Raw genomic sequence first — 20,000 nt, forward strand, 5'->3', positions numbered from 1 at the left:
GGTGGGGTTCGGGTCACTGGACACGACAAAAACAAACACCACCTGTGAGGGTGGGGAGAGAATTTGCAATTTGTGTTTGTGCATGTGTAATAGTGCAAATGGTGAAACCACTGATTGACAGTTATCATATTATTGACCACCACAATTTGCTTCTGAGAGGTAGTAGGTATTGTTCCTGTGGTAAATTGCAGAAAAAAGTCAAGATTGGGTCGAGTTACAAATAAGATATACACCATATTGTCCGATTTTTACCTCTGCCTCTAAAGGTGGATGGAGGTTATGTTTTCACCCCTGTCTGTCCGTCTGTCCGTTTGTCTGTGAACAAAATATCTGAAAACGTTGTGGACGGATTCGGACGAAATTGGGCAGACATGTAGCGTGTGTGACGAGGACGAATTATTAGATTTTGGTGAAGATCCGGATTCGGATCCGGCTAGTAAAAATTTTTTAAGTGATTCTTCACCATTGGCAGATGGGGCCAAAAACGATCATAGCAGGATATGTCAAAAAGTTGTGGACGGATTTGGACGAAACTTGGTGAGCCGGTTGGATGTCTGACAAGGACGAATCGTTTCGATTTTGGTGAAGATCTAAGTATGGATTCGGTTATGAGAATTATTTTATATTTTAAGTGATTCTTCACCATTGGGGGGGGAGATAGGGCCAAAAACGATACATACCAGGATATCTCAAAGTTATGAATGGATTTGGACGAAACTTGTTGGACAGGTTGTGTGTGTGTGTGTGTGTGTGTGTGTGTGTGTGTGTGTGTGTGTGTGTGTGTGTGTGTGTGTGTGTGTGTGTGTGTGTGTGTGTGTGTGTGTGTGTGTGTGTGTGTGTGTGTGTGTGTGTGTGTGTGTGTGTGTGTGTGTGTGTGTGTGTGTGTGTGTGTGTGTGTGTGTGTGTGTGTGTGTGTGTGTGTGTGTGTGTGTGTGTGTGTGTGTGTGTGTGTGTGTGTGTGTGTGTGTGTGTGTGTGTGTGTGTGTGTGTGTGTGTGTGTGTGTGTGTGTGTGTGTGTGTGTGTGTGTGTGTGTGTGTGTGTGTGTGTGTGTGTGTGTGTGTGTGTGTGTGTGTGTGTGTGTGTGTGTGTGTGTGTGTGTGTGTGTGTGTGTGTGTGTGTGTGTGTGTGTGTGTGTGTGTGTGTGTGTGTGTGTGTGTGTGTGTGTGTGTGTGTGTGTGTGTGTGTGTGTGTGTGTGTGTGTGTGTGTGTGTGTGTGTGTGTGTGTGTGTGTGTGTGTGTGTGTGTGTGTGTGTGTGTGTGTGTGTGTGTGTGTGTGTGTGTGTGTGTGTGTGTGTGTGTGTGTGTGTGTGTGTGTGTGTGTGTGTGTGTGTGTGTGTGTGTGTGTGTGTGTGTGTGTGTGTGTGTGTGTGTGTGTGTGTGTGTGTGTGTGTGTGTGTGTGTGTGTGTGTGTGTGTGTGTGTGTGTGTGTGTGTGTGTGTGTGTGTGTGTGTGTGTGTGTGTGTGTGTGTGTGTGTGTGTGTGTGTGTGTGTGTGTGTGTGTGTGTGTGTGTGTGTGTGTGTGTGTGTGTGTGTGTGTGTGTGTGTGTGTGTGTGTGTGTGTGTGTGTGTGTGTGTGTGTGTGTGTGTGTGTGTGTGTGTGTGTGTGTGTGTGTGTGTGTGTGTGTGTGTGTGTGTGTGTGTGTGTGTGTGTGTGTGTGTGTGTGTGTGTGTGTGTGTGACAAGGAAGAATAGATTCAATTTTGGCGAATATCCGGATCAATCAGTTTAATTTTTTAAGTGATTCTTCACCATTGAGTGATACTAGGGCATGCCCGTACTATATATCCTGTGCCCGTGCCCGGACGTGCCCGTGCATAAGCATAAAATTATATCCCCCCCCTCTATTTACATGAAATGGTTTGGTCCAGCGAACGGCTTGCGTAAACGGAAAGCGAACGGCTTGCGAGTACGGTGACAATCCCCCCCCTCTATTTACATGAAATGGTTTGGTCCAAAGCGAACGGCTTGCGGAGTTTGGTAAAGAAATCGCCATAGCTCGGTAACTACTTGTCCGATTAATATGAAACCTTGAAAAGGCACATCCTCGGGTCCCCAGCAATATACCTGGCAAGTTTCAAGTATATCGGACCCGTGGTTGTCGAGAAACAGCGGTCACAGACAAACACACAGACATACACACATACACACATACACACACACACACACACAGAGATTAGTGGAATTATAGATAGATGACCTACCAGGCGTAGGTATGCTCTCTGCTGAGTACCGTTCTAGTTATTTTTAGTTCGGTGGCCGGAGGCATTATGTTTTCGGGTTGTCCGTACGGGCTAAACCTCGTTTTTCTCAGCAACCATGTCCGATTGAGACGAAACCATCAGGGTAGGAGTGACCCTTGCTGAATTTTTTTATGACAATTGTGAGGTCATTGGTCACGTGGTATGGCAGCAACCTTTGATTAAAGCCACCTCGATCTCTATTTCTGCCACTAAATACTGAATATTATTCCATCTAGCAATATGAACAATTTTTTTCGCAATTTTTTAGTTTTAGCAATTTAATTTTAGCAATTGGTAGCCTTTTTTTTTATTTCTTGGAAACCACGGAATGGGAATTTTTTGAAACTCGGCCACATTGTCAAGTACTTCCAATAAGGAACAAAAGCATGATAATGATGACATAGGCGAAGTGGTATACCTGTCAAATGTTTTAATCAAATTCCTTATCCCAAATCTTACTATAATTCACCAAATGTCCGTCCGTTCGAAGGTACCGCAAAAACGGCTCAACCGATCGCAAGGATATTTTGGGTGGGTATTCCTGGGACCCCTGGGAGTAAAATAGGCTATATTGTTTTTCCAAGTTTTCCAGTTTTTCCAAACAATATGGAATAATATTTACCGATATGAACAGTGATGTGGCTTTTGTTGAAATTCTACAAATACTGTTTATTCTACGTACCAAGAGAGAGTAGATCGACTCCTGACGAACTCGTCCTATATAAACGTGCAGCTCCGATCTAACATGGTAGCGTGTGCAAAGCGACTGAGAAACAGGTGTAGCGGCCGCTTCCGTGTTACAGATTCGGCGCGCACTCTTCACACATAAACGTGCGACTGAGAAAGACGTGTAGCGGCTGCTTCCGTTTTGCAGAATTCAATCTTTTTTCAAAATGCGCGCCATGTACTGTTTAGATTTTGATGATTTGCGTGTGATATGATTCAACGGATGTTTATATGAATCGTTTAAAATAAAAAAAAGCCTTCAATTTCTGATATTTTGCATTTTCATTTTGGCTTCCCAATTGAAGCCCTGCCCATGGGGCGGGTACCGTTGCTAGTATCTGAAATTGCATGCACATGATCTATGACCCATTTGTGTTGAAATATTAAATTTATGGCATCATAGGTCACATGGTTTGGCAACCATATTGGATTGAACGAAAATATTAAATAATTATATCTCTGAAACCACTCACCCTATCGATGCGAAATTTTACAAATATCTAACAGCACTGTCGCACATTGTTTGAAAAAGATGTCATAGGTCACGTGGTTTGGCAGCCATCTTTGATATTTGAACATTTGTTTTGTACCAGTCAGTATCACAAAGTTTTTCTATGGGTATGCGTCTTGATAAGTACATTCATTTTAGTCTTTGGATGAAGGATCTTTTGATTTGTCTAAATATACTCTGAGAAAAGCAAACCAAATGCAGAAAAACAAGGTCTTAAAAATGTTTCTGGGTTCCAATTTTCCTCAAGGCTATCGTGGTGGTGGTGGTGGTGGTGGTGGTGGTGTTGGAGGAGATAGGAGCTATAATTACGGAAGGCAAGGAGCTGGTGGTGGTGGTGGTGGTGGTGGCGGCGGCAGCAGTGGTGGCAGCGGCGGCGGTGGTCTTTTACGAAGACGAGAGGAAGGTCCTGAACCAGAAATGGGGCCATCTGGCCGTTTGATCTTCCATTATGGGAGTGAAGGCAATGTGGAAACACAAGGGACTGGAGGCAAGGCTGGCCGAAAGCCTTATGGCTTTGACGACGGTGGAGAAAATCAGGGTCGCTTTGGTGCTCGAAAGTCTGATTACTATCAGTCAGGCCAACAAGGATTTGGTGGCCAAAGGTCTTTTGCGGCGCATGGAGGACCTGATCGTGACAGCAGTGGTTCTCATCGAGGGGGTGATAACTATGGGCGCAAACGACCTCTTGGTGACGGTGACGATGGTGATGGTGACCGGAGAGGCAGCAATGAAGGCCGCTATGGCTACGAGAGGAGAGGCTCACGTGGTGGTGATGATGGCCGTCGCAGCGGTTATGGTGGTGGAGGAATGCGCAATGAAAGGTCACATGGTAAGTGAATGAAAGAAAAAGGTTTGAAGTAGTTTTCCATATTTTTTATTTATTTTTCTAATACAGCACTACTATTGCTGCTACTAATTGGTAGCAACTGCATTGTTATGCACATTCCTTTTTTTTTTTCTTTTTTTTTTGTTAGGCAAGGATGGATGACATGTCATCGCCTTATTGGAAATGAGGTGTTTTTTATTTTTATTTTGTCTTGTTCCAATTTTAGAAGATGAACCTCCAGCTGAGGCTACTGAACTGCTGCGAGATGTAGTGGATTTGTTGGCCAATCGACACAGAGGGCATGACCCCAGTGGTGAGTTAAGGGCTGCCTGATCAAAATCCATCTTTTTTTTTTTTCCCTCTGTCCACCTCTGGTTCCTTCTTTTTTGTTAGTGTGCTTTCCCCTCTTTCTTTTGTTTGTGCTCTTTCTTTTGTTGGTGCTCTGTTTCTCTTTTGTTTGTGCTCTTTCTTTTGTTCTTTTGTTCTCTCTATCCCTCTATCACTTGCTCTGTCCGTCTCTCGTTCTCCCTGTCTCTCGTTATCTCTGTCTTTTGTTCTTTCCTTTTGTTCTCTTTCCTTCTTTTGTTCTCTTTCCTTCTTTTGTTCTCTTTCCTTCTTTTGTTCTCTTTCCTTCTTTTGTTCTCTTTCCTTCTTTTGTTCTCTTTCCTTCTTTTGTTCTCTTTCCTTCTTTTGTTCTCTTTCCTTCTTTTGTTCTTTCCTTCTTTTGTTCTTTCCTTCTTTTGTTCTCTTTCCTTTTGTTCTTTCTTTCCTTTTGTTTTGTTCTTTCTTTTGTTTTGTTCTTTCTTTCTTTTGGTTCTTTCTTTCTTTTGGTTCTTTCTTTCTTTTGTTTTGTTCTTTCTTTCTTTTGGTTTGTTCTTTCTTTCTTTTGGTTTGTTATTTCTTTCTTTTGGTTTGTTATTTCTTTTTTGGTTTGTTCCTTCTTTCTTTTGGTTTGTTCCTTCTTTCTTTTGGTTTGTTCTTTTTCTTTTGGTTTGTTCTTTTTCTTTTGGTTTGTTCTCTTTCTTTTGGTTTGTTCTTTCTTTTGGTTTGTTCTTTCTTTTGGTTTGTTCTTTCTTTCTTTTGTTTTCTTTCTTTCTTTTGTTCTCCTTCTTCCTCTTGTTCTCCTTCTTTCTTTTGTTCTCCTTCTTCCTCTTGTTCTCCTTCTTTCTCTTGTTCTCCTTCTTTCTCTTGTTCTCCTTCTTTCTCTTGTTTTCCCTTTCTTCCTCTTGTTCTTCCTTTTTTTCTCGTGTTCTCTCCCTTTCTTTGTCGTGTTCTCTCCCTTTCTTTGTCGTGTTCTCTCCCTTTCTTTGTCGTGTTCTCTCCCTTTCTTTGTCGCGTTCTCGCCCTTTCTTTGTCGCGTTCTCTCCCTTTCTTTGTCGCGTTCTCTCCCTTTCTTTGTCGTGTTCTCTCCCTTTCTTTGTCGTGTTCTCTCCCTTTCTTTGTCGTGTTCTCTCCCTTTCTTTGTCGTGTTCTCTCCCTTTCTTTGTCGTGTTCTCTCCCTTTCTTTGTCGTGTTCTCTCCCTTTCTTTGTCGTGTTCTCTCCCTTTCTTTGTCGTGTGCTCTCCCTTTCTTTGTCGTGTGCTCTCCCTTTCTTTGTCGTGTGCTCTCCCTTTCTTTGTCGTGTGCTCTCCCTTTCTTTGTCGTGTGCTCTCCCTTTCTTTGTCGTGTGCTCTCCCTTTCTTTGTCGTGTTCTCTCCCTTTCTTTGTCGTGTTCTCTCCCTTTCTTTGCCGTGTTCTCTCCCTTTCTTTGTCTTGTTCTCTCCCTTTCTTTGTCGTGTTCTCTCCCTTTCTTTGTCGTGTTCTCTCCCTTTCTTTGTCGTGTTCTCTCCCTTTCTTTGTCGTGTTCTCTCCCTTTCTTTGTCGTGTTCTCTCCCTTTCTTTGTCGTGTGCTCTCCCTTTCTTTGTCGTGTGCTCTCCCTTTCTTTGTCGTGTTCTCTCCCTTTCTTTGTTGTGTGCTCTCCCTTTCTTTGTCGTGTGCTCTCCCTTTCTTTGTCGTGTGCTCTCCCTTTCTTTGTCGTGTGCTCTCCCTTTCTTTGTCGTGTTCTCTCCCTTTCTTTGTCGTGTTCTCTCCCTTTCTTTGCCGTGTTCTCTCCCTTTCTTTCTCTTGTTCTCTCCCTTTCTTTGTCGTGTTCTCTCCCTTTCTTTCTCTTGTTCTCTCCCTTTCTTTGTCGTGTTCTCTCCCTTTCTTTGCCGTGTTCTCTCCCTTTCTTTGTCTTCTTCTCTCCCTTTCTTTCTCTTCTCTCCCTTTCTTTGTCGTGTTCTCTCCCTTTCTTTGTCGTGTTCTCTCCCTTTCCTTGTCGTGTTCTCTCCCTTTCCTTGTCGTGTTCTCTCCCTTTCCTCGTCGTGTTCTCTCCCTTTCCTTGTCGTGTTCTCTCCCTTTCCTTGTCGTGTTCTCTCCCTTTCCTTGTCGTGTTCTCTCCCTTTCCTTGTCGTGTTCTCTCCCTTTCCTTGTCGTGTTCTCTCCCTTTCCTTGTCGTGTTCTCTCCCTTTCCTTGTCGTGTTCTCTCCCTTTCCTTGTCGTGTTCTCTCCCTTTCCTTGTCGTGTTCTCTCCCTTTCTTTGTCGTGTTCTCTCCCTTTCTTTGTCGTGTTCTCTCCCTTTCTTTGTCGTGTTCTCTCCCTTTTTGTCGTGTTCTCTCCCTTTCCTTGTCGTGTTCTCTCCCTTTCTTTGTCGTGTTCTCTCCCTTTCTTTGTCGTGTTCTCTCCCTTTCTTTGTCGTGTTCTCTCCCTTTCTTTGTCGTGTTCTCTCCCTTTCTTTGTCGTGTTCTCTCCCTTTCTTTGTCGTGTTCTCTCCCTTTCTTTGTTGTGTTCTCTCCCTTTCTTTGTTGTGTTCTCTCCCTTTCTTTGTCGTGTTCTCTCCCTTTCTTTGTCGTGTTCTCTCCCTTTGTCGTGTTCTCTCCCTTTGTCGTGTTCTCTCCCTTTGTCGTGTTCTCTCCCTTTGTCGTGTTCTCTCCCTTTGTCGTGTTCTCTCCCTTTGTCGTGTTCTCTCCCTTTGTCGTGTTCTCTCCCTTTCTTTGTCGTGTTCTCTCCCTTTCTTTGTCGTGTTCTCTCCCTTTCTTTGTCGTGTTCTCTCCCTTTCTTTGTCGTGTTCTCTCCCTTTCTTTGTCGTGTCCTCGCTTTTTCTCTCGTTTTCCCTTTTCTCTCGTTTTCCCTTTTCTCTCGTTTTCCCTTTTCTCTTGTTTTCCCTTTTCTCTCGTTTTCCCTTTCTTTCGTTTTCCCTTTTCTCTAGTTTGCCCTTTCTCTCTCGTTTTCCCTTTTTCTCTCGTTTTCCCTTTCTTTCTATCGTTTTCCCTTTCTATCGTTTTCCCTTTCTTTCTATCGTTTTCCCTTTCTTTCTCTCGTTTTCCCTTTCTTTTTCTCGTTTTCCCTTTCTTTCTCCCGTTTTCCCTTTCTTTCTCTCGTTTTCCCTTTCTTTCTCTCGTTTTCCCTTTCTTTCTCTCGTTTTCCCTTTCTTTCTCTCGTTTTACCTTTCTTTCTCTCGTTTTCCCTTTTCTCTCGTTTTCCCTTTTCTCTTGTTTTCCCTTTTCTCTCGTTTTCCCTTTCTTTCGTTTTCCCTTTTCTCTAGTTTGCCCTTTCTCTCTCGTTTTCCCTTTTTCTCTCGTTTTCCCTTTTTCTCTCGTTTTCCCTTTCTTTCTATCGTTTTCCCTTTCTTTCTATCGTTTTCCCTTTCTTTCTCTCGTTTTCCCTTTCTTTTTCTCGTTTTCCCTTTCTTTCTCTCGTTTTCCCTTTCTTTCTCTTGTTTTCCCTTTCTTTCTCTTTTCCCTTTCTTTCTCTTGTTTTCCCTTTCTTTCTCTCGTTTTCCCTTTCTTTCTCTCGTTTTCCCTTTTCTCTCGTTTTCCCTTTCTTTCTCTCGTTTTCCCTTTTCTCTCGTTTTCCCTTTTCTCTTGTTTTCCCTTTTCTTTCGTTTTCCCTTTCTCTCTAGTTTTCCCTTTTTCTATCGTTTTCCCTTTCTTTCTCTCGTTTTCCCTTTCTTTCTCTCGTTTTCCCTTTCTTTCTATCGCTTTCCCTTTCTTTCTCTCGTTTTCCCTTTCTTTCTCTCGTTTTCCCTTTCTTTCTCTCGTTTTCCCTTTCTTTCTCTCGTTTTCCCTTTCTTTCTCTCGTTTTCCCTTTCTTTCTCTCGTTTTCCCTTTCTTTCTCTCGTTTTCCCTTTCTTTCTCTCGTTTTCCCTTTCTTTTCCTCGTTTTCCCTTTCTTTTCCTCGTTTTCCCTTTCTTTTCCTCGTTTTCCCTTTCTTTTCCTCGTTTTCCCTTTCTTTTCCTCGTTTTCCCTTTCTTTTCCTCGTTTTCCCTTTCTTTTCCTCGTTTTCCCTTTCTTTTCCTCGTTTTCCCTTTCTTTCCCTCGTTTTCCCTTTCTTTCCCTCGTTTTCCCTTTCTTTCTCTCGTTTTACCTTTCTTTCTCTTGTTTTCCCTTTCTCTTGTTTTCCCTTTTTCTCTTGTTTTCCCTTTTTCTCTTGTTTTCCCTTTTTCTCTTGTTTTCCCTTTTTCTCTTGTTCTCTCCCTTTCTTTGTCGTGTTCTCTCCCTTTCTTTGTCGTGTTCTCTCCCTTTCTTTGTCGTGTTCTCTCCCTTTCTTTGTCGTGTTCTCTCCCTTTCTTTGTCGTGTTCTCTCCCTTTCTTTGTCGTGTTCTCTCCCTTTCTTTGTCGTGTTCTCTCCCTTTCTTTGTCGTGTTCTCTCCCTTTCTTTGTCGTGTTCTCTCCCTTTCTTTGTCGTGTTCTCTCCCTTTCTTTGTCGTGTTCTCTCCCTTTCTTTGTCGTGTTCTCTCCCTTTCTTTGTTGCTTCCAAAATCCATTGACAAGACATTCCCCTCTTCATGTTACACTTTTTCACTAGGCCCTGGTGCACGTGAGGGTGGACGGAGCAACAGAAAGCCACCCAAGGACAACCCAAAGGAACAGTTGCTGCGAGAGATGATGGATATGCTGCAACGAGATAAATCTGGAGGGCGAGGTGCTTACAGATTTTCAATCATTTTAATTCCCTTAAATTTTAGCTCACCTTGAACATAGTTCTGAGGAGCTTATGTGATGGCGCGTCGTCAGTCCGTAAACACTTGCAACTTTTTCTCCGAAACTGCTGATGGGATTGTGAGCAAACTTGGCACAAATTATATTTGTTATGTTGCAGCTCAAGTTTGTTCATGCCATTAAAAAATTGGGCCCTGAGGGGGTCCACCACGGGTTGTCTCCCAAAATATGTATTTTCTCTCTCCGGAATTTTTTGTCCCCCGTCGCACCACGGAGCGAAAGGGGGACTATGGTTTTCCCGTGCGTGCGTGCGTAAGCGAAGGACCAAATTCTAATTTGGTGTGTGGGTGCAACCCACGTCAAAATCCAAGATGGCCGCTGCCATGTATGTCTGAACCCTGTGAGCGGAATATCTTGAAAAATAAGCGAAGTACCAACTTCTAATCTGGTGTGTGGGTGTATCCAGGCATAAGGAAGAACGCTATTGAAAATTGGGTCGCCACGTCAAAATCCAAGATGGCCACCACCATGTACATGTCTGAACATTGTGAGCAGAATATCTTGAAAAATAAGCGAAGTACCAACTTCTAATCTGGTGTGTGGGTGTATCCAGGCATAAGGAAGAACGCTATTGAAAATTGGGTCGCCACGTCAAAATCCAAGATGGCCGCCTTGCGTCTTCCACTTTGTCAACTCGCATCACTTCAACGATGGGGGACCTAGGCGTAACGCTTGTTGTAGCAGCTCTAGCAGGGGGAAAAAAAAAAAAATGTTGTTCGCTTTTTTTTCTTTTGTTCAAATTTTTTTTCCCTAGCTCTATCAGGGAAAAGTCTGGTGTTGGCTTAGTGGTTAGGGTGCCGGCTTGGGATCCTAGGATCCTGGGTTCGAATCCCGATCGATCGCTGAATTAACGCCAGGGGGTTGACTCAGCCTGTCATCCTTCCGAGGTCGGCAAATTGAGTACCAGCTTGCTGGGATGAATGATCCCGGTGTGTACCCCGGTTTAGAATAGGTACACCGTATCCCTGCGCATCGTAAGAGGTGACCAAGGGTTGGCGTCAGGAATGGCATCCGGCCATAAAAACGTCGCCTCAAACAGGGAACCATGATTGTCATGGGGCCCGCAAGGCTAACCCCTGCTCTAGCGGGGAAAATGGCCTTAAAACGATCATTCATTCATATATATTCTAGCAGGGAAAATGGCCTTAAAATGCCTGTTGTCTGAAATTACACACACAATTTTGATGAAACTTGACCACAACCTTCATCACCTGTGATGTACCAATGTTTGTTCACGACATTAGAAAAATCGGTGATGAGCGTTTTGGGTTGGGTGGGGGAAGCAATATAGGTATGATCTAATTTGTTGTCCCCCGTCGCACCGCGGAGCTAAAGGGGGACTATGGTTTTCCCGTGTGTCCGGGCGTCCGTCCGTGCGTAAGCGAAGGACCGAATTCTAATTTGGTGTGTGGGTGCAACCCACGTCAAAATCCAAGATGGCCGCCACCATGTATGCCTGACACCATGCATGTCTGAACCTTGAGCGGAATATCTTTAAAAATAAGCAAACTACTAATAGGCTATGAGCCAGACCCCCCAAATTGACCGGTCGGTACCATACAGATGGAGTAAGGCTCATTGTGATTTTTAGCAAGATATATGTCCCTAGATATGAAAAAAAAGTGATAGCAGTGTATAACTCTCGGCCATCTCTGTGTTATCACCCGAAATATTATTATACGCCTGCTTCGCTTCACCAAAAAATGTGATATTTGCTAAAATTGGAATAAATATATGTTTTTAAGGACCACAGAGTGCCAATAATTTGCATACTGGATGCCAACTAATATAGTAATAGAAAATAGAACATTTGTGGGGGTCATTTATCAAAATATTGATATGACAAAAAATATGTTAAATTTAGTGAAAAAGTGGTCGAAATCGCTTCGAGTTCAGAATTCACATTGTACATTTTTGTCAATATTTCAAAAATGAAAACTCCCAGAGTAACATTTGACCCCTCAAAATCTTCGCAAGGAACCACTGCATTGGAATACATCATTACTTTGTAATATGGTGGTTGTTTGGGGCACATATTTTGGCAAAGTTCAAAATATGTTCAACCATACCCCCTAATTTTGATATTATAGGTGCTAAAGGGTTAAACATTACTGTATTTGCATCTGTATTACCCAACTAAGTTGTTATTTCCTTTTGTCATTGGCTCAAAACCCAACTAAATTGTTAGGTTCAATTTATAAGCATTATTTAGTATGTGTTTTAAATGCCTGTAATCTGTGTCAATTGTGTTAAAAATTGATTGGTAATAATACTGTATAATAACAAGGCGTATTTGTTCGAGAGATCATGATAAACCTAGAGTGTGGAGCAAGTTTGCATGCATTGTGAAATATAATGTAGCTGATGTTACAAACCTACTTTAGGATACTAGCTAATACCAAAAATTACACTGAGATACCAAAAGTAGTAGACGAATAAACCTAAAATGTTCAAAAGCTATGTTTCGTTCCAAAATATCAAAATTAGGGGGTATGGTTGAACATATTTTGAACTTTGCCAAAATATGTGCCCCAAACAACCACCATATTACAAAGTAATGATATATTCCAATGCAGTGGTTCCTTGCGAAGATTTTGAGGGGTCAAATGTTACTCTGGGAGTTTTCATTTTTGAAATATTGACAAAAACGTACAATGTGAATTCTGAACTCGAAGCGATTTCGACCACTTTTCCACTAAATTTAACATATTTTTTGTCATATCAATATTTTGATAAATGACCCCCACAAATGTTCTATTTTCTATTATTATATTAGTTGGCATCCAGTATGCAAATTATTGGCACTCTGTGGTCCTTAAAAACATATATTTATTCCAATTTTAGCAAATATCACATTTTTTGGTGAAGCGAAGCAGGCGTATAATAATATTTCGGGTGATAACACAGAGATGGCCGAGAGTTATACACTGCTATCACTTTTTTTTCGTATCTAGGGACATATATCTTGCTAAAAATCACAATGAGCCTTACTCCATCTGTATGGTACCGACCAACCCCCTTAGCTTATAGTCTACAACTTCTAATCTGGTGTGTGGGTGTATCGAGGCACAAGGAAGAACGTTATTGAAAATTGGGTCTCCACGTCAAAATCCAAGATGGCCAACGCCATGTATGTTTGAACCTTGTGAGTGGAATATCTTGAAAAATAAGCGAAGTACCAACTTCTAATCTGGTGTGTGGGTGTATCTAGGCATAAGGACGAACGCTATTGAAAATTGGGTCGCCACGTCAAAACCCAAGATGGCCGCCACCATATATATGTCTTAACCTTGTGAGTGAAATATCTTGTAAAATAAACGAACTACTAACTTCTAATCTGGTGTGTGGGTGTATCTACGCATAAGGGAGAACGCTATTGAAAATTGGGTCGCCACGTCAAAATCCAAGATGGCCGCCTTGCGTCTTCCACTTTGTCAACTCGCATCACTTCAACGACGGGGGACCTAGGCGTAACGCTTGTTTGTTTAAAGTCTTACGATTATGTTACTATTGTCCATGCTGCACTGTTCCCGAGCAACCATTGAAATTGCTTTAAAATGCTGCGATACTGTTTGGAATACCTTTAGTCGGTGTAGTATCCTGCTTTATTCTGCCAGGTGAGCGCCCAGGGGTATTGTTGCCCCTATTTTTTTAAATCTCTGCCACCCAAGGTGGATGGAGGTTGTTTTTACATTTGTCTGTATGTGAGCAGGATATCTCAAAAGGTTGTGGACGCGTTCGTATGAAATTTGGAGTTTCGGTTGGGTGTGTCACAAGGACGAATGGATTTGATTAGAATTTGGTGAAGATCTGGATCCGGATGCAAGAATTTTTTAATTTTCTAAGCAATTCTTCATTGAGATGGGGCAAAAACGATATACTGCATGATGTATCAAAAGGTTTTGGACCGTTTATGATACAAAAAAAAAGGTTTATGAGTTGGTTCGGTGACGAGAACAAGCCCATTCGATTTTGTTTCGGGTCTGGATATAGATGCGGCCTATTGGTGTGATCAAAACGTAAACTTACGCTCCACCGAGAGTCTTACGAAGGTATCGCTCCACCGAGAGCCATTTTAGTTTTATTGGTTCTCGAGTTATCAAGTGACCACTTGATTTTAGTGTGTGTGTGGTGTGTGGTGTGTGTCCGTCCGCAGCATAACTACCCGATATCATCCGATCTTGATGAAACTTGGGTGGAGGTTGATAATTATCATGATCTAGTTTTGTCCTGCCGAGAGTGGGCGTATTGCGCCCATTGTGGGCGGAGCCACGCCTGAAAAAGATGTCTTTTTAGGGGGTAATCGAGTTCAAGCTACATCTTCTCCGAGGAGTTTGGTGGAATCTGACGGGTTTTGGTATTTGGTTAGGCCAATGTCGTGTTTAGCCCCACGGTGCTCGATTGTTTTTTTTCCTTCCCCCCCATTTCATTTTTCACTGAATTTTCGGTATTGTGAAGCTAACTAACGTCATAACTGATTATACATTATTTTCTATCTCATTTCAAGGTCAGTAACCTTCGTTTTGACATTTCCGGCCTGGCTTGTCCGGGCCTGTTTCGGTTACAGTCCGTCCATCCTTTGTCATTGAATACCGCTCGCTCGTGAACCATCGTCGTCTCCTGACTTGTTAGGTTTACTCTCCATGAAATGGGGAGTAACCTATTATTACTGCGAGTTTTTATTATTAGGTTTACTCTCCATGAAATGGAGAGTAACCTATTATTACTGCTAGAGTTATTATTATTATTATTATTATTATTATTATTATTATTATTCTTCCGCCCTATTTTGCACCTCCGAAAACTTCATAATTAATGTTCTCGGCAACCGCTGGTCGGATTGACAGGAAATTTTCATCAAATGATCCTCTCGGCTTCTATAATTTTTTCATGCTAATTATGACGTCATAGGTCACGTGGTGTTGGCGCCATCTTGTAAAACAAATTCAACTTTTCCCCTCTATCTCCGCAACGGCTCAATGGAAAAATTTGAGGAATGGCTCATTCTAAAGAACTCTTCAATGGGAACAAAAGACGTGTATCGAGTATATTAAAAATGCTAACGTTAAGAGGTAAGAATTCGTCAAACAAAAAATTTTCTCCCCCAAAAATGGGATTTTTTTCCCAGATGCTTCATGGAAAAAAACTTTTCAAAAAATTTCGAAGTCATACGTCGCATGGTTCGGTCGCCATCTTGTTTTTCGTGAAAAAACACAAAAAACCCTTTTTCTCCAACGGCTGAACGGATCGAGCCCAATCTTGGCATGCGTATTCGCATACCCATGACGAACAAAAAAGTCAGCGAGCACGACCTCATCCGACACATGGTTTCAGAGTTATGATGTTTTAAAGCTCGAACTAAAAATGGTATCACCTCCATAATTTGTGGAGATATCGAGTGGAAACGTTACACAAATGTTCCTCATGGGGGGGTGTTTCATCGTTACTTGAGACGTTTTGATAAGTCACATGGTTTGGCCGCAATAAATAATGGAAGTTAAATTTTAAAAAGCTTGTAACTCTTGAACCACTGCATGTATCGACTTGAATTTTTAATGCAATGTAGCTCTCATCAAGCGGAACAAGTGTGCAAAATTTCAAGATGATTGGATGTACGGTCGCGAAGCTGTCTTTATTGTTCAAAGAAGAAGAAACACACCATTTTGTCCTTCCAGGCCACGTCTCCCAGTGCTATTGCCATTTTAAGTTTTAATTTCCTTTGAAAAACATTTTCTCTGCAATAATAGGGCCGATTGAGATAAAATTTTCACCATAGGAGGGACTTGGTCTGTAGATTATTTTAATGGTAATTATGACGTCGCAGGTCACGTGGTTCGGCCGCCATATTGTTTTTCGTGAAAACACGAAAACCCCTTTTTCTCTGCAACGGCTGAACAGATCGAGGCCAAACTTTGCAAGCAGAATCGCATACCCATGACGAACAAAAAAGTCAGCGAGCACGACATCATCCGACATGGTTTCAGAGTTATGACGTTTTTAAGCATGAACCTTTAAAACCTAGCTCCTCCCTCATTTTTGATCCAATCGAGGAGAAAATTCACAGATCTGTTCAGCATGCCAGTCTACTAAAATGTCATTTTAGAATTTGCGATAGGTCACGTGGTTTGGCAGATATCGTTAATTAAACGAAAATATTTTTTTAAAAATGGATATCTCTTGAATCGCTTTATTGATCGACGTGAAACTTCATGCTGTAGTAGAAGTCATGAAGAGTAACAAGTGTGCAAAATCTCAAGATGATTGGATGTACGGTCTGGAAACTAGAAGTTATTGCCTGAAGAAGAAGATCCAGAACACTTTTTTTTGACCAGGCCATGTGACATAACCACCTCACGAGCTAAGGGTAGCTCGAAATTAAATTGTCTTCGGATTTGGCAGTCGCTAGAGGGTGTTAACATTCGAATGCAACAAATCTGGGCAAATTCTGATGAATTTTCGTAAAACTACACGATATTGTCATTTACATTGGAAAATAACATTGTAAAACTCTCCGCCGCCTCGGCTTATTTCTCGCTCTGAAGTTCATCCTGTCTTCAATTTTAAGGAGAAAGAGAGGTATCTGCAAGCAATGGTGACCTTTATTTTGTGGAAATCCGATTTAAAATGACGAAGTTATTCAAAATCTAACATTTTAAATTGGTCGCATTTCCAAAGTGAAATCTTCCACAGGTAAAATATCCACACGTGCAGGCAGACCTTACGGCGTCAATTTGGCTCCGATTTCAAATCGGATTTCGATTGTCGTATTGCCTTGGATGAGTTAACAAAATACCACAATAAATTTGGTGACAATCATGCTTCGTTCTTCCGCTGACATACGGCACGGGCCACGGATGACGTCATGCCACGGTATGACGTTCTTCGACGGGTGGCAGATATCGTTAATTAAACGAAAATATTTTTTTACATGGATGGGGTGGAGGGATGTGTGTGTGTGTAGGGGGGGATGTGTGTGTGTGTGTGTGTGTAGGGGGGGATGTGTGTGTGTGCAGGGGGGGATGTGTGTGTGTGTGTAGGGGGGGATGTGTGTGTGTGCAGGGGGGGATGTGTGTGTGTGTAGGGGGGATGTGTGTGTGTGTAGGGGGGTGTGTGTTTGGAGGGGTGTGTGTGTTTGGAGGGGTGTGTGTGTGTGTTTGGAGGGGTGTGTGTGTGTGTTTGGAGGGGGGTGTGTGTGTGTGTTTGGAGGGGGGTGTGTGTGTGTGTGTTTGGAGGGGTGTGTGTGTGTGTTTGGAGGGGTGTGTGTGTGTGTTTGGAGGGGTGTGTGTGTTTGGAGGGGTGTGTGTGTGTGTGTTTGGAGGGGTGTGTGTGTGTGTGTTTGGAGGGGTGTGTGTGTGTTTGGAGGGGTGTGTGTGTGTGTGTGTGTGTGTGTGTTATCAATGGTTTAAAAAACCGCGCCAGCTGCAATTCCATGGTGTAGTTTGTGGCGGCACTATTGCCCCTTTCCGATCCCGAGGTTGCGCGTACGTACAGTATACTGTACGTACATATTTATATTTTTTCAATGTGCTTTTTATTGTATTTTTAATTTTTTTTTTAGCTTCTTTTATTGTTAATTTATGTACTATTGTATTTATTTTAAATATATTTTTAAGGAAAACAAATGTTTTCACGTCCGTAGGAGTGACGTAAAGTCGCACATAATGACAAAATGCGCGCCATTTTTTCACGCCAAGAACGAATAAATGGTAGTTGAGATTTTATTCAAATTCGAATGCCATTAAATTTCAACTGTTGGAAACAATAATTATTTCAACTGTTGGAAATTGAAATAATTATTGTTTCCAACAGTTGAAATTTAATGGCATTCGAATTCGAATAAAATCTCAACGAAAAAAATTAAAACGTCGCGTTTTAAAATTATGACGTCATCAGCGTTTTTCGGAACGTTAATTTTTCAACTTCATATTCGGAACCATTACGTCCCAGAGCAACTACAGCACACCTTAAATGTTAAAAAAAACCTTCGGGTTTTAAAATTATGACGTCATCAGCGTATTTCGTAACGTTAATTTTTCAACTTTGCCGACAATGACTTCCGCCTACCGGGTTCGGAATGCGGGACCAATGCCATTTGACAGGGAATAAAAAATAAATGCGACATTCAATTGACGACAATGACTTCCGACTTGACTCCCCCTCCCCCCTCCCCCTCCCCCTCCCCCTACACCTTCCCCCTTCCCCCTACCCCTTCCACCCTCCCCCTCCCCCTCCCCCCTTTCTCCCTCCCCCTCCCCCTCCCCCTTTCTCCCTCCCCCCTCCCCCTCCACTCCACCCTCCCCCCTCCCCTCCACCCTCCCCTACCCCTCCACTCCCCCCTCCTCTCCCCCTCCCCCCTCCCCTCCCTTCCCCCCATGACCCTCCCTTTCCCCCTACCCCCTCCCCTCCTCCTCCCCTCCTCCCTACCCCCTCCCCTTCTCCCCTGCTCCTCACCCTACCCCTTCCCCCCTACCCCTTCCCCCTCCCCTCCCCCTCCCCCCTTTCTCCCTCCTTTCTCCCTCCCCCTCCCCCTCCACTCCCCCCTCCCCCTCCACTCCCCCCTCCCCCTCCCACCTCCCCCTCCCCCTCCACTCCCCCCTCCCTCCCTTCCCCCCCATGGCCCTCCCTTTCCCCCCTCCCTCCTCCCCTCCCCTCCCCTTACCCCTCCCCCTCTCCCCTCCCCTCCCCTCCCCCCTCCCCTCCCCCTCCCTCCTCCCATCCCCCCTTGCTCCTCCTCCCTCCCCCTCCCCTCCCCATCTCCCCCTCCTCCCTCCCCCTCCTCCCTCCCCCTCCCCCTCCTCCCTCCCCCTCCCCATCTCCCCCTCTCCTCTCCTCTCCTCCTCCCCCTCCCCTCTTCTCCCCTCCCCCCTCTTCTCCCCTCCCCCTCCCCTTCCCCTTTCTCCCTCCCCCCTCCCCCATCCCCCTCCACTCCCTCCTCCCCTCCCCCTCTCCTCCCCCTCCCTTCCCCCCATGCCCCTCCCTTTCCCCCTCCCCCTCCCCTCCCCCTCCACCCTACCCCTCCACCCTACCCCCTCCCCTTCTCCCCTCACAGCTCCCCTCCCCCTTCCCCCTCCCCCTCCCCCCTCCCCACCCCCCCCACTTCTCTCCTCTCCTCCTCCTCCTCCCCCTCCCCCCTCTTCTCCCCTCCCCCTCTTCTCCCCTCCCCCCCTCTTCTCCCCTCCCCTCCTCTTCTCCCCTCCCCTCCTCTTCTCCCCTCCGCTCCCCTCCTCTTCTCCCCTCCCCTCCCTCCTCTTCTCCCCTCCCCTCCTCTTCTCCCCTCCCCTCCTCTTCTCCCTCCCCTCCTCTTCTCCCCTCCCCTCCTCTTCTCCCCTCCCCTCCTCTTCTCCCCTCCCCTCCTCTTCTCCCCTCCCCTCCTCTTCTCCCCTCCCCCCCTCTTCTCCCACCACCCCGCCTCTTCTCCCCTCCCCCCTCCTCTTCTCCCCTCCCCTCCTCTTCTCCCCTCCCCCCCTCTTCTCCCATCCCCCCCTCTTCTCCTCTTCTCCCCTCCCCCCATCTTCTCCCCCTCCCCCCCTCTTCTCCCCTCCCCCCCTCTTCTCCCCTCCCCCTCCCCACCCTCTCCTCCCCTCCCCTCCCCTTCCCCCTCCCCTTCCCCCTCCCCTTCCCCCTCCCCTCCCTTCCCCCGTCCGGCAATGCCGGGTACTTCCCATGGCCAGCTGTATGTGGGCTGCTCGAGGGTTGGAAAAACCAAGCAATCTTTATGTCTTGGCACCAAGTAAGAAAACCAGAAATGTTGTATACCAAGAGGTTTTTGAGAAATTGAAAATTGACAAAACGTCATGTAGGAAATGTACTGTGATATTGCTCTAAAATATACATGTTCTTTTCATCATATATTTGTATTATTCTTATTCAACCCGGGCGAAGCCGGGTACCTCAGCTAGTTTATTTATATATGCTTCAAAAACTAAAAAGCGACTGAATCAAATCAAACCAAATTTTGTATGTTGCCTGAGGGTACCTTCCACAAGACCCAAATTCTCCATGTGAATGTGTATCGTATATCGCCACCCGGTGATATCTAGTACAGTGGAACCTTGACTTACGAGTTTAATTCGTTCCGTGACCGAGCTCGTAACTCAAATTGCTCGTATCTCAAATCAAATTTCCCCATTGAAATGCATTGAAATGCTATTAATCCGTTCCAGCCCGCCAAAAACCACACCAATTTTTAAAAAAATATACAGTATATATAAAAATATCTCGCGCTTTATATTTCACCTGTATGCAGCATACAAGTTGGCAGGATGGCCTGGACTGGAGGTACGCACACTTGACTCTAAAGTCTAAACTGTCCAGCCTGGGTTTGAATCCCGACCCAGCTATAACCTGTCATGGCGTGAATCACAGGCAGGGTGATTCATCAATGTGTGTACCGCTAAACTGGGCGCCCCGTTTGCGTCCCATTAGTTGTTGGATGTTAAGGATCTCACCGTGTTTTCCACAAAAGAGAAGGCGAGCTATCGCCGGCACTCTGAACATGTTGTGGCCTGGCATGGCATGAACATGAAAACATGAACATGAACATGAAATGTTCGACATGAACATGAAATTTTCCGAAATAACCAAAAATGCGAAAACAAAAATGCAGCGCTATACGACAGAGATACGTACTGTACTTGAACGGCAAGATAACCACGTGACCAGAACCAACCTGGCGGC

General features: G+C 44.3%; 1 protein-coding gene and 1 pseudogene across 1 annotated transcript in view; one reads left to right on the forward strand and one right to left on the reverse strand.

The window, feature by feature from the left end:
- Nucleotides 1-93: 93 nt before the first annotated feature.
- The window catches only part of LOC144888162 (uncharacterized), a gene marked incomplete at its 5' end in the record, with an annotated part of 30,821 nt that continues 10,914 nt past the window's right edge, over nucleotides 94-20,000 (forward strand). The window contains 5 exons of the mRNA XM_078769574.1: nucleotides 94-159; nucleotides 1,685-1,738; nucleotides 3,726-4,307; nucleotides 4,531-4,617; nucleotides 9,130-9,246. Coding sequence (XP_078625700.1) covers nucleotides 94-159; nucleotides 1,685-1,738; nucleotides 3,726-4,307; nucleotides 4,531-4,617; nucleotides 9,130-9,246 — 906 coding nt within the window. The remainder of the gene's footprint in view (nucleotides 160-1,684; nucleotides 1,739-3,725; nucleotides 4,308-4,530; nucleotides 4,618-9,129; nucleotides 9,247-20,000) is intronic.
- Nucleotides 4,793-9,111, reverse strand: LOC144889370 (uncharacterized; annotated as a pseudogene).

The sequence above is a fragment of the Myxine glutinosa genome, unplaced genomic scaffold (assembly GCF_964187855.1).
Source record: "Myxine glutinosa unplaced genomic scaffold, kmMyxGlut1.1 SCAFFOLD_3171, whole genome shotgun sequence".
NCBI classification, from domain to species: Eukaryota; Metazoa; Chordata; class Myxini; order Myxiniformes; family Myxinidae; genus Myxine; species Myxine glutinosa.